Source organism: Aythya fuligula, unplaced genomic scaffold (genome assembly GCF_009819795.1).
Source record: "Aythya fuligula isolate bAytFul2 unplaced genomic scaffold, bAytFul2.pri scaffold_115_arrow_ctg1, whole genome shotgun sequence".
Classification (NCBI taxonomy): Eukaryota; Metazoa; Chordata; class Aves; order Anseriformes; family Anatidae; genus Aythya; species Aythya fuligula.
In genome coordinates this window covers 1-13,775 of record NW_022473968.1, presented here as the reverse complement: position 1 = coordinate 13,775, position 13,775 = coordinate 1, and the positions used below count along the sequence as shown (strand labels likewise).

The 13,775-nt window shown below is 54.4% G+C and overlaps 1 protein-coding gene across 1 annotated transcript; it reads left to right on the top strand.

Moving 5' to 3' along the window:
- Window positions 1-4,077: 4,077 nt before the first annotated feature.
- On the top strand, window positions 4,078-13,636 carry SYVN1 (synoviolin 1; the record flags this gene model as incomplete). The annotated part of the gene is made up of 14 exons (XM_032207097.1): window positions 4,078-4,119; window positions 5,132-5,280; window positions 5,969-6,061; window positions 6,779-6,931; window positions 7,015-7,063; window positions 7,889-7,992; window positions 8,077-8,203; window positions 8,467-8,566; window positions 8,643-8,708; window positions 9,714-9,830; window positions 10,973-11,124; window positions 13,089-13,211; window positions 13,299-13,373; window positions 13,450-13,636. Coding segments are annotated over exons 2-14 (1,478 nt in total), but the record flags the coding sequence as incomplete, so codon positions are not given.
- Window positions 13,637-13,775: the final 139 nt, after the last annotated feature.

Sequence of the window (13,775 nt, the reverse complement as noted above, 5' to 3'; positions counted from 1 at the left end):
GCAGCGAAGCCGCAGGGCCCCCATCTCTCCTCGAGACTTCCCCCGCTTTGACGGTGGTTGGGGGATTTTTTTGGGGCCAAACGGGGGGATTTTGGCAGCGCACTGACCTCCTCGCAGCAGTGCCGGCTGACGGCCGCCCGGTAGCTCATGCGGGCCCAGAGGCGGTCGCGGCGGCGCAAGAAGCGGGGAAAATGCCGGCGCCAGCCCGGCCCCAACGCCCAGGGGAAGATCTCGTACTTGTGCTCCTCCTCGTCCTCCTCCATGTCGCTCGCCAGGTACCTGGGAGGGGAAACGGGGTGAAATCAGGGCGTTTTGGTCAAGCAGGGGATTAGCCAAAGGTGGCGTTAGGGCTGATGAACGTACAGGGCGGTGAAGAGGTTGATGCGGGTGTACTCGGTCGTGGGCAGCCCGGCGCGCTTGAAGTACGTCAGCGCCATCGCCAGCAGGTACTGGGGGCAGTGGGGGGAAAAAAAAAGAAAAAAAGGAGGTTTTTAGTCAAAACCAGGCACCAAAAAGCACCGGGTTTGGGTCAAGAAGCTGGAACCAAATCGTGGTGGTTTTAGTCAAAAAAAAAAAAAAAAACAGGAGCAAAACACAGCAGGTTTAGCCAAAAAACACAAAAAAAATGGAACAAGCCAGCCACGGTTTTAATCAAAAACACAGAAACTAAACAAAAATCAGTGTTTTTTTTTTTTTCTTTTTTTGACTAAAATGGCCAAAACCAGGTCCAAAGCACAACGGTTTTGGTCAAAAAACACAAGAACTGGACACGAATCAGTGGTTGGGGTTTTTTTTTGTTTGTTCGCTTGTTTTTTAACTAAAATTGTGAAAAATGGGACTAAACCAGCAATTGTTTTGATCGAAAAACAGAAACAGGACCAAACCAGCGGTGGTTTTAGTCAAAACCCCCAAAACTGGACAAAACCAGCGTGTTTTGACTAAGACTGTCAAAAATGGAACCCGATGGGCGGCAGTTTTGGTCAGATTTCCCCAAACGGGACCAAACCAGCAGCAATTTCGGCCCAGCCCCTGAGGTCCCTGCATTTGGGGCCGATTGACCTTATCGGAAATCCTATAGCAGACATCCGTTGCAAGGAACTCCTGCACCACGTCATCTTCTGGAACGAGATGGAGACAAAAATCAGCTATTTGCAAATAATTCCGTGGCACACACCCCCATCCATCCGCTTTTTTTAAAAAAAAAAGAGGGAGTTTTGGGTAGTTTTCCCGGGATTTGGGTGTTTTTGCTCTTACCCAGGAGGCTGAAGAAGGCTTCCCGCTCCTGGCGGTGCAGGTGGAGGCTCCGCGGGGCGCTGCTGGGGGTTGGGGGCTGCCCGCAGGACCCCCAAGCCACTGGGGGTCTCCTGCTGCACCGCTGCCCCCCCGAGGGGGCAGAGGCCGGAGGGGGGGTGAGGCTGGGGGGGTGCTTCATAGGGCCAGCAGCTGCGTAGGGAAAGAGCCCAGAGTTGCCCCAAAACGGACCCGACCCCCCTAGCCCCCACCCCAAAGCCTGAGGCTTTCCCCCCAAGCCAGCCCCCTGGCCCAAATCCCCTTTAAAGACTAGACCCCCCCCCCTCCCCCCAGACCCCTCAAATTCCCCCTCAAACTGACCCAACCTCCCCCCAAAAATACAATTTTAGGGCTCCACAGCCCTTTTCAGCCACTTCAGGCTGAAAAAAAAGTTTGTTTGTTTTTTTTTCCCTTGAATAAACAACCCAAAATTGGGTAAAACCATGGCAGGCGTGAACAGGTGAGCTGCACTGCGTGGCTCTTCTCCCCTCCTTTAAGTAGCTTTAAGGAAAAAAAAATAGGTATAGAGGAAAAAAAGCATCATGTTTTTGACAAATTGAGGTTTAACTCCTGTCTTATTCCCCTACACCAGAAGGAAAGTGCAGAAATGCCATTTTGTAGCCCCAAAAAAAGAGCTAAACACATCACTGCCTGGTTTCCCAGAAACAACAGAAGAAGATATATATACACGTAAGTATTTTAATTCCCCAGCTGACATTTTTTGGTACGTTTTGACGTTTTGGGTATGTTTTACGGCAGGAAAACACCTTTGGAAGGTGCTTTGTCCCACCAATTTCCCACCCTTACACCTCACATGACCTCCTTGCTCCCATCTTTTCAGTAACTTCTGCTTTTTTTTTTTTTTTTTTGTTTTCCCCACTATTTCACTGGTTTGTTGCTTTGTTGTCATTATTTCAGTATTCTTTGTGGTATTTTAATAGTGTAATGCTCTTCAGGAGCTCCTTTTTCTTGCTAAAGGGATGTGGAGCACACCCAGCTGCAGCCTCGTCACCTGCTCTAGCGAGCCCAAGGTGGCAAAATAATCTTTAAAAAGCCCCAAAACACCTGCTAGGAAAATTAGAGCTGCAATTATTAGAAAAAAAAAAAAGATTAATTTTTTTTTTGTTAAAGCCAGGATTTCTGGTTTAAAGATGCAAAATGCTTCAAAGGGTTCAGAAAACTGGAGGGGCAGAAGAATGCTATTCCCTCCGCAGGAGGCAATTTATCTTACACTTCGTTAAAAGAAGAGGTATTTTGTTTAAATAAATATGTTTTAATCAAAACTTTAATCATAAAACACACGTATTTTAACCAGAGGAAAAAACACCCAGTGAATCCTAACCTTTGAGGCATTCAAAGCATCTTTACAGCTACCAGTCTGACGCTGAAAAGGGTTGAAGAACAATAAAGGAAGCAGTTTGGGGTTAAAGCAGCTCCCATTTGGGCCAAAGTAGTAATAAGCACAACTAATTTATCCCCAATATGAAGTAAAACTGGGCTCATCTCCAATAAAAGCAAGAAAACACCTCATTTGTGCGGGTTTCATTGCCTCTCCCAGCACCTAACCACAAATAAAGTGTTTTTAGGTTTGATAGCGGCAGCCAGGAGAGGGGGTGCCTCTTGCAGCCCTCTGCTGAACGGCAACCAGCAGCCACCCCATCAACTATTGAAAAAAAAGGGAAAAAACACCTTTTTTAATGCAGGAAGAGAGCGTTAAAGCGCTGCACTTCATCAAAGCTCAATGCACAGGGCCCGCAGAGCCCTCAGAGCTTTTGCACCCTCCATTTTCCCTCAGAAAACCACCGGGGTCCCCCTTCCCTCAGGGGGAGAGGGACAAGACGCACCACATAAAACAAAAATAAAAAAGCTTACGGGGCTATTTTCACCTTGCACCACCTGAGCTCAGCCTCCCGTACGCGGGCAGGGGGGGAAAGATGGCGAATTTACCTCAAAACTCCCTAGTTTTTCTCTCAGAATAGGGGAAAGAAATCACCTCAGGGGCAGCGACGACGCCCGGGCGCTTTCCCGCCTCGTGCTTTTCCCGCCCTTCGCCTCCTCGCTCCCCCCTCCCTCACCTGAACAGGACGCGCGGGGCGTGGCGAGAGGCGGGACCACCTTAACCCCGCCCCCCGCCGGCCTCCGCCTATCTATAGGCCGCCCGCCCATGCCGCCGGCCAATCAGAAGCGGAGTAGGAAGAAGCCGCCCGCCCCACCCCTCTCCCCTCAGGCCTCGCTGTCAGTCAAAGCCGCGAAGGCGGGGTTTCAAGAGAGGCCAGCCAATCAGAAGCGCGAAACTGAGGGAGAGGCGCTGCTGATAGGCTGAGCTCTTTGAGGGGGGAGTAGCGGGCTGAGGCCGAGCTCAGCTCATCGCGCCCCCCCCGTCTCCCTTCCTCTTAGCAACAGCCGCGCGGGAGATTTTTCTGATTGGTCGAGAGCCGCGCGGGCTGGCCAATGAGAGCGAGCCACGGGACCCTTGGCGCTCCCGCCCCCTCCCTCTGCGCCGGCTGAGGGGCGGCCCGGACCGTACCAAGTGCGGGCGCGGGGGGGGGTTAACCCATGTTAGTTACAGGGGGAACCGCAGCGCCGCCCCCCGCTCCCTGAGGGTAATTAAACTGAAAGATAAATCCCTTAAGAGCTAAAACGGAGACGGAGGAATTTAGGCGGAGGGGAAACGGCGAAAGGCCCCCTTCATTCTGTCCTCCCCCCAACCCCCCGCCGGGCGGCGCTGTGGTGCAGGCCGGGCGGAAGTGAGGTGTCTCGCGCCGAGGCGCTTCCGGCTGAGGGAGGAGCGGCCTGAGGCGGGGGGCGCGGCGGCGGCGGCGGGGCCGGGTGAGTGGGGGAGGGGGCTGGGGGGGCTCGGAGCCTGAGTCGTGAGGGGAAAAGGGGGGATAAGGGGGCGGGGGGGGGTCGTGGCGGCGGTTTGGGGGTGGTTAGAGGGGGCTGGGGGGGGTTAAGGGGCGTGGGGGGGGCTTTGGGGGTGCTTATGGGGGGCTGTGACAGGGAAGGGGGGGCTTTGGGGGCGTTTAAGGGGGGTGTGATGCAGTGGGGGGGTCATTGGGGGCACGTAGATAGGGATTGAGAGATTTAGGGGGTGTGGGGGGGCTTTAGGGGCGCTTATTGGGGGGCTTTGGTATGAAAGGGGGTGTTTAGGGTATATAGGTTGGAGTGAGTGGGCTTTGGGGGTGCTTATGGGGGGTGTGATGCGGTGGGGGGGTGGTTGGGGGGGTCACGTAGATAGGAATGGGGGGTTTAGGGGGTGTGGGGTCTTTAATGGGGGTGTTTACGGGGGGTGTGATGCAGTTGGGGGGCACGTAGGTAGGGTTGGGGGGGTGTGAGGGGATTTTGGGGGTATTTATGAGGAGCTGTGATGGGGGGGCACGTTGGTAGGAGTTAGGGGGGCTTAAGGGGGGTGTGACGCAGTGGGGGGGGTGGTTGGGGGGCACGCAGGTAGGGCTGGGGGGGGTGTAGGGGGGTGCTGGGGGCACTTCTAGGGGGCTGTGACGTTTTGGGGGGAGGTTGGGGGGCATAGGTAGGGCTGGGGGGGCTTTGAGGGGGTTTATGGGGGGTGTAAGTAGGGGTGGGGGGATGTGAGGGGGTGTTGGGGGGTGTTTATGGGGGGAGTTTGGGGCAGGCACAGATGGGGGTGGGGGCACTTACAGGGTACAACAGCTGCAGGGGGGGGGAGCCACGAACGGGACCAAATTTGAGGCCAGACCCCGGGATTTAACAACCCCCAGCTCCCACCAGGCCCCAACCAGCCCCGATACCCCCCCGCTAACCCTTTTTTTCCCTTTTTTTTTCCCCAAAAACCCCCTTTTTTCCCCCCCCCACCCCCCCACAGGCGGCCGGGCCGCGGAGATGCTGTGCACGGCGGCGGTGATGGCAGGCAGCCTGGCGCTCACCACGGCCGTGGTGGCCCACGCCTACTACCTCAAGCACCAGTTCTACCCCACCGTGGTTTATCTCACCAAATCCAGCCCCAGCATGGCCGTGAGTACAAAAAAAAACCCCCCCCCGGGGCAAAGATTTGGGGCTGAAATCCCGCTTTTGGGGGGAGGAAGCGCGGAGCTGCCTCCCCGGTTGTTTTTCTGCGGGTAACGGCTGCGAGGAGCACGAGGTTTGTTCCTTTCCTGCCCCCGAAGCGTTCCCCAGCGGCTTTGCTGGCGGGTAATTAATTAATTAGGGGTGGTTGAGGGGAAACGAAGCCGGCGGCGGCGCGTGGAGTCACGCCTGAATGCCGTGGGGGGGCTCACTTCTGCTTTCAGGGCCCCAAAGTGGCCCTTTTTGCCCTGCAGCAGCCCCTTTTTCCCCAAAAATGCCCCCTTTTGGCCCCAAAGCGGCCCTTTTTGCCCTGCAGTGACCCCTTTTTCCCCCCAAATGCCCCCTTTTGGCCCCAAAGCGGCCGTTTTTGCCCTGCAGCAGCCCCTTTTTCCCCCAAAAATGTCTCCTTTTGGCCCCAAAGCGGCCCTTTTCGCCCTGCAGCAGCCCCTTTTTCCCCAAAAATGCCCCCTTTTGGCCCCAAAGCGGCCCTTTTTGCCCTGCAGCAGCCCCTTTTTCCCCAAAAATGCCCCCTTTTGGCCCCAAAGCGGCCCTTTTCGCCCCCCAACTGCCCCCTTTTCGCCCCCAAAGCACCTCTTTTTCCCCAAAAAACCCTCCCTGTCTCTCTTTCCCCCCGCAGGTTCTCTACATCCAAGCCTTCGTGCTGGTTTTCCTGCTGGGCAAATTCATGGGCAAGGTTTTCTTCGGGCAGCTGCGGGCGGCAGAGATGGAGGTGAGCCGAGCTTGGCCCGAAATCCTCCGATTTTGGGAGGGTTTGGGACTCCGGGGCTGAATCCTGTGGGGCTGAGGGGGATGTTAACAGGTTTTAGGGCTTTTTATTGGATTTTTGGGGGGCTCAGAAGTGCTTTATTAGACTTTTTTCCATCCTGGGGAGCAAAATTTTTAGATTTGGGGAGGATTTAGGACTCCAGGGCTGAATCCTGCAGGGCCAAGGGGAATGTTAACATGTTTTGGGACTCTTCTTTGATTATTTTTCCCATCCTGGAGGGCTTGAGAGCACTAAATCCTCCGGTTCAGGGTAAGTTTAGGACTCCAGGGTCGAATCCTGAAGGGCTGAGGGGAATGTGAACGGCTTTTAGGGGTTTTCAGTGGATTTTGGGGGGGCTCAGAGGTATTTTATTAGACTTTTTTCCACCCTGGGGAGCAAAATTCTCCAATTTAGGACTCCAGAGCTGAATCCTGAGGGGCTGAGGGGGATGTTAACAGGTTTTAGGGCTTTTTATTGGATTTTTGGGGGGCTCAGAATTGCATTATTAGACTCTTTTCCGCCCTGGGGAGCAAAACCCTTAACTTTAGGGAGGATTTAGGACTCCAGGGCTGAGTCCTGTGGGGCTGAGGAGGATGTTAATGTGTTTTTGGGGGGATTTCTTTGATTTTTCGGGGTATTGTGGGCTCCCTGAGCGCGCTGCCAGCTGCCTTTGTCCTGCAGCACCTCCTGGAGCGCTCGTGGTACGCGGTGACGGAGACCTGCCTGGCCTTCACCGTCTTCAGGGACGACTTCAGCCCCCGCTTCGTCGCCCTCTTCACCCTCCTCCTCTTCCTCAAGTGCTTCCACTGGCTGGCCGAGGACCGGGTGGACTTCGTGAGTGGAAAAAACAGGCGAAAAAGCTCGATTTTGGGTCCGGAGGGGATTTTTTTTTAGCGTTTCCTCCCTTTTCCCCGCAGATGGAGCGCAGCCCCAACATCTCCTGGCTCTTCCACTTCCGTATCGTGTGTGAGTGGCGCCTTCCCCCCCCCCACAGGGCCGCTTCCCAGCCCGGGGGGGGCTTTGCCCCCTCTGCAGCTGGGCAGAAAAGATAATTTCGGTGCCTTATTTGCATAAAAAAAAAAAAAAAGCGTGGGGTGAGATAACGTTATCGGGGCCGCTCTGTTAGAGAGGGCCCAGCTGGGGATTTAACGAGCTCTGGGGTTTGGGTGGGGAGAAGGGGGTGTCAGGAGGGGTTTGGGGAGTGTTTTTTGGGGGAAAATGGGGTCCCTGGTGCATAGGAAGACACCTCTTGGGGGGAAAGTGGGATCTCAGATGTGTGGGAAAATGTGTTTTGGGCGAAAATGGGATTCCAGATGCGTAGGAAGACATGTTTGGGGGGGAAATGGGGTCTCAGCTGTACAGGAAAATGCTTTTTCTTGGGGGAAATGGGGTTGAGATGTATAGAAAAACATGTTTTGGGAGAAAATGGGATCCCAGATGTGTAGGAAAATGCTTTTTTTGGGGGAAATGGGGTCCCAGATGCATGGGAAAATGCTTTTTTTGGGGGAAATGGGGTCCCAGATGCGTGGGAAAATGCTTTTTTGGGGGAAATGGGATCCCAGATGTGTAGGAAAATGCTTTTTTAGGGGGAAATGGGGTCCCAGACATGTGGGAAAACGCTTTTTTGGTTGTGGGGAAGGGATTTGGAGACCCCGAACGGGCTGGGGGAGGAATTAGCAGGGGATTGGCCTTGCAAACAGGGGCTGGGACATGAGCGGGGGGGGTTCCTAACGAGCTGGTGGTGCTGCCAGCCTCGTTAGTGGTGCCAATTAACCCCCCTAACCGCCGCAGCCCTGATGTTCCTGCTGGGGATCCTGGATTTCCTCTTCGTCAGCCACGCGTACCACAGCATCCTCACGCGGGGAGCCTCTGTCCAGCTGGTTTTCGGCTTCGAGGTGAGGCCCCGCTCCCCGTTCCGCCCCCAAAACCCCCCCAAAACGGGTCCTGAGCCCCCCCCCTGCCCTCTTGGTGCCCTGCAGTACGCCATCCTCATGACCATGGTGCTCACCATCTTCATCAAGTACGTGCTGCACTCCATCGACCTGCAGAACGAGAATCCCTGGGACAGCAAAGCCGTCTACATGCTCTACACGGAGCTCTTCACGGGTACGCCGAGCTCCCGCCGCCCTTTTCCTTCTTTCCTCCCCAATTTATTTAGTTAGTTATTTATTTTTTCCCTTAAAATCCCCTTTTTCCCACCCCGTTGGGTTTTCTCAGCAGCGGGATTTGTGGGCGGAGGCGGGTAACGAGGTGGAACAACCCCCCCCCCCCCTAAATCCCCTCCTAAACCGCTTTTGGGGTCCCGTCCTGCTTCCCCCACCCCACAACTGCTTAAAACCCTTCCCTAATTTTCTTCTTTCCCCCCTCAGGCTTCATCAAAGTCCTCCTCTACATGGCCTTCATGACCATCATGATCAAAGTGCACACCTTCCCCCTCTTCGCCATCCGCCCCATGTACCTGGCCATGAGGTGAGCGGCTTCGGGGCGGCTTTTGGGGCCGGGGGCGCCTGGCTGTGACCCCAAATTTGTCCCCGTTGCCTCGCAGGCAGTTTAAGAAAGCCGTGACTGATGCCATCATGTCGCGCCGCGCCATCCGCAACATGAACACGCTGTGAGTCCCCGCGCCGAAAAATGAGGGGGAGGAGGGGGTTTTTTGGGGGGAAAACAACTCGTTTTTAGCATGGGAAAAGGGGTGGGAGGAGCTTGGAGGGTTGGGGATGCCCCAAAACCCCTTTTGGAGAGACCTCGGAGGGGGAAAGGGGCTGTGGATGCCCTTAAGACCCCCTTGGAAAGACCTTGTAGGGTAATGGATGCTGTGAAATCCCCCTTGGAAAGATCTTACGTGGAGAAAGGGGTCGCAGAATACCTTAAATTCTCCTTATAGGGGGAAAAACAGGTTGTGGATGCCCTTAAATACCTCTTGGAATGATCTTGTAGGGTCGTGGGTGCTGTGAAATTCTCCTTGGAAAGACCTTATAGGGACAAAGGGGTTGCAGAATCCCTTAAACCCTCCTTGGGAAGACCTCGTAGGGTTGCAGATCCCGTGAAATTCCCCCTGGAGAGACCTTGTAGGGTTGTGGATCCCGTGAAATCCCCCTTGGAAAGATTGTATAGGGACAAAGGGGTTGCAGAATCCCTTAAATCCCCCTTACAGAGGAAAAAGGGGTTGTGCATCCCCTTAAATCCCTCTTGGAGAGATTCTATATGGAGAAAGGGGTTAAAAGATGCCCTTAAATCCCCCTTGGAAAGACCTTTATAGGGTTGTGGATCCCACGAAATCCCCCTTGGAAAGATCTTACGGGGAGAAAGGGCTTGCAGGTGCTCTTAAACTCCCCTTGGAGAGGCCTTATAGGGCAAAAAGCATTTATGGATCCCCTGAAATGCCCCTTGGAGAGACCTTATAGGGGAAAAAAGGGTTGTGGATCCCCTTAAATCCCCCCCTAGGAGAGACTTTACAGGGAAAACCTCTTTGCAGACACCCCCAACCCCCCCCTAAAGCTTGATTTCAGCCACAAACCCCTGGAGGGGGTTTGGAGGTGCTGCAGGAGGCTGTTCCCGGTGCCTTTTCCCCCAATCTTTTCCCCGTAACCTCTTCTCGACCCCTTTCCCCCCGCAGCTACCCCGACGCCACCCCGGAGGAGCTGCAGGCCGTGGACAACGTCTGCATCATCTGCCGCGAGGAGATGGTGACGGGGGCCAAGCGCCTGCCCTGCAACCACATCTTCCACACCAGGTGGGGGCCCCGAGGACACCGGGGCAAAGATTTGGGGTCTTGGGGGTGGGATTTGTCCCACAGGACGAAGGGTTTGGGGTCTGGGGGGTGTTATTTGTCTTGCAGGACCAAAAAAATGGGGTCTGGGTTTTTTTTTTTTCACCTCTCAGGACAAAGATTTGGGGTCTGGGGTGTGAGATTAATCTCACAGGATGAAGGTTTGGGGTCTATGGGGTGTTACTTGTCCCACAGGATGAAGGTTTGGGGTCTGGGGGGTGCTATTTGTCCCACAGGAGGAAGGGTTTGGGGTCTGGGGGGTGTTATTTGTCTTGCAGGACCAAAAAAAAGGGGTCTGGAGGGTGTTGTTCACCACTCAGGACAAAGATTTGGGGTCTGGGGTGTGAGATTAATCCCACAGGATGAAGGTTTGGGGTCGGGGGGGGTGAGATTTGTCCCACAGGAGGAAGGTTTGGGGTCTGGGGGGTGCTATTCACCACTCAGGACAAAGATTTGGGGTCTTGGGGGTGGGATTAATCCCACAGGATGAAGGTTTGGGGTCTGGGGGGTGGGATTTATCCCACAAGATGAAGGTTTTGGGTTTGGGGGGTGTTATTTGTCTCACAAGATGAAGGTTTGGGGTCTGGGGGGTGTTATTTGTCTTGCAGGACCAAAAAAAATGGGGTCTGGGGGGTGTTTTTCACCTCTCAGGGCAAAGATTTGGGGTCTGGGGGGTGTTTTTCACCTCTCAGGACAAAGATTTGGGGCCTGGGGGTGGGATTTGTCCCACAGGATGAAGGGTTTGGGGTCTGGGGGGTGTTATTTGTCACGCAGGACCAAAAAAATGGGGTCTGGGAGGTGTTATTTGTCACGAAGGACAAAAATTTGGGGTCTAGGGGGTGGGATTTGTCCCACAGGACAAAAATTTGGGGTCTGTGGGGTGTTCCCTGTCACCCTGGACAAAGATTTGGGGTCGGGGGGGGGGTGTGACTTGTCAAGGTGGACGTAGATTTGGGGTCTAGGGGGTGTTACTCATCCTACGAGACAAAAATTCGGGGTTTTGGGGGTGTTATTTACCTCGGCGGTCAAAAATACGGGGTGTGGGGGTGTGACTTGGGGGCAGGGTGGTGGTAAAACCCCAAATCCTGCTTTTTTTTCCCCGGCAGCTGCCTGCGGTCGTGGTTCCAGCGGCAGCAGACGTGCCCCACGTGCCGCATGGACGTGCTCCGCGCCTCCCTCCCCGCGCAGCCCCCCCCGGAGCCCCCCGAGCAGCCCCAGCCCCCGCCGCAGACCCCACCGGCACCACAGCCCCCGAACTGTGAGCATCAGCACCCCAAAAAAGGGGAGAAAGGGACCCAAAAGGGGAAAACGCGCCCCAAAAATGGGAAACGTCGGCCGAAAGAGGAAAAAAAACGGCCTCAGAAAGGGAAAATGTGTCCCCAAAAGGGAAACCTACACCTGAAAAAGGGGGAAAATGTGCCCCAAAAAGGGAAAACACACCCCAGAAAGGGAAAATGTGCCCCCAAAAGGGAAGCCTACACCTGAAAAAGGGGGGAAAATGTGCCCCCAAAAAGGGAAAACACACCCCAGAAAGGGAAAATGTGCCTCAAAGAGGAAAAAACCTACTCCAGAAAGGGAAAATGTGTCCCCAAAAGGGAAACCTACACCTGAAAAAGGGGAAAAATGTGCCCCAAAAAGGGAAAACCCACCCCAGAAAGGGAAAATGTGCCCCCAAAAGGGAAGCCTACACCTGAAAAAGGGGAAAAATGTGCCCCAAAAAGGGAAAACCCACCCCAGAAAGGGAAAATGTGCCCCCAAAAGGGAAACCTACACCTGAAAAGGGAAAAGTGTGCCCCAAAGAGGGAAACGCTACCCCAGAAAGGAAAAATGTGCCCTAAAAAGGGGAAAATGCACCCTGAAAATGGGAAAAGTCTGCCCCAAAGAGGAAAAAAAACAGCCCCAAAAAGGAAAAACTTGCCCAGGAAAGGGAAAATGTGTCCCCAAAAAGGGGAAAAATGTGCCCCACAAAGGGAAAAATGCGCCCCAAAAAAGGAAAAGGCTACTCCAGAAAGGGAAAATGTGCCCCCAAAAGGGAAACCTACACCCAAAAAAGGGGAAAAATGTGCCCTAAAAATGTAAATATGCCCCAAAAAAGGGGAAAACGTGCCCCAGAAAAGAAAAATATGCCCCAAAAAAGGGGAGATGCACCCCAAAGAGGAAGAAAGCTGCCCCAGAAAGGGAAAATGTGCCCAAAAAAAGGAAAACCCTCCCCAAAAGGGGAGAAGCCCATCCCAAAAAGGAAAAAGCTTGTCCCCGAAAATGGGGAAAAGCGACCCTAAAAAGGGAAAAACACAGCCCAGAAAGGAAAAAAACTCTCAAAAAAGGGAAAAGCTGGTCCTGAAAGGGGAAAATGTGCCCCAAAAAAGGGAAAACAGGTCCCCAAAAAGGGAAAAGCTGTCCCAGAAAGGAAAAAAGTGCCCCCAAAAAGGCAAAACACCCCAAAAAGGGGGGAAGAGCCACCCCAGAAAGAAAACCTGCACCCAAACCCACAGCTTTTTGCTTCTGGGATGCCCCAAAACTGTAGGATTTCAGCCTGGTTTCTGTGAAACTCTAAGCGAACAGCAAACCCACACCTTCAGGCAGTCATTTTAAGGCCATTTTGGGGTGTTTTGGCTGATTTTTCTCTTTCCCCCAGTCCCGCAGGGGATGCTGCTGCCCTTTCTCCTGGGCATGTTCCCCTTCTGAACCCAGAAAGTGTAAAACTAACCCTAAAAAAGGGAAAAACTGACCCCCAAAAGGGAAAATCAACCCCAAAAAAGAAAACTTCTACCCCAAACTACGGCTTTTTGCTTTTGGGGTGTCCCAAAACTGTAGGATTTCAGCCTGATTTTGGGGAAACTTGAGGCCAGCATTGATGCTGCGCCTGCAGCCAACCATTTTAAGGCCATTTTGAGGTGTTTTGGCTGATTTCTCTTTTTCCCATAGTCCTGCAGGGGATGCAGCCTCCTTTTCCCCTGGGCACATTCCCCTTCTGGCCCCAAAAAGGGAAAAACGAACCCTAAAAAAGGGAAAAACTGACCCCAAAAAGGGAAAACCAACCCCCAAAAAAACTTCTACCCCAAACCACAGCTTTTCGCTTTTGGGGTGTCCCAAAACTGTAGGATTTCAGCCTGATTTGGGGGAAATTTGAAGCCAGCATCGAAGCTGTGCCTATAGCTGACCTTTTTAAGGGAATTTTGGGGTGTTTTGGCTGATTTTCTCTCTTTTTTTTTTTCCCCCCAGTCCCACAGGGGATGCTGCCTCCCTTTCCCCCGGGCATGTTCCCCTTCTGGCCCCCAGTGGGGCCCTTCCCTCCCGCCCCCAACGGCTCCGACAACCCCACTCCCAGCCCCTCTGCCGCTTCAGGTGAGCCTCACCCCCTCTCCCCACATCAATTTTGGGGCCAAACTTCCCGTTTCCCACCCCGTTAACCACATTTTTTTAACCCCTTAGCTCCCAGACCCGCCGACGCCTCCGCCCTTCCCCTCCCGCCCCCGTGGCTGGCGATGCCGTGGCCTCCGCTTTTCGGTAAGCCTCCGATTGATTCTTTAGGGGATTTTTGGGGGTTTTTTTCCTTTCGTCTCTCACCGTCGGCCCCTTTTAGGGTTCCCCCCGATGCCGGTGCCCCCCGCGGGCTTCGCGGGGCTGACGGCGGAGGAGCTGCGGGCGCTGGAGGGCCACGAGAGGCAGCACGTGGAGGCGCGGCTGCGCTGCCTGCGGGACATCCACACGCTGCTGGACGCCGCCATGCTGCAGATCAACCAGTACCTGGGCGTGCTGGCCGCGCTGGGGTAGGGCTGGGGGGGGATTTGGGGGGGTTGGAGGGATTTGGGGGGGTTTGGGGGAGCTGGGAAGGGATTTGGGGGGGTTTGGGGGAGCTGGGAAGGGATTTGGGGGGGGGTTGGGGGCATTTTGGGGGGGATGGAGGGG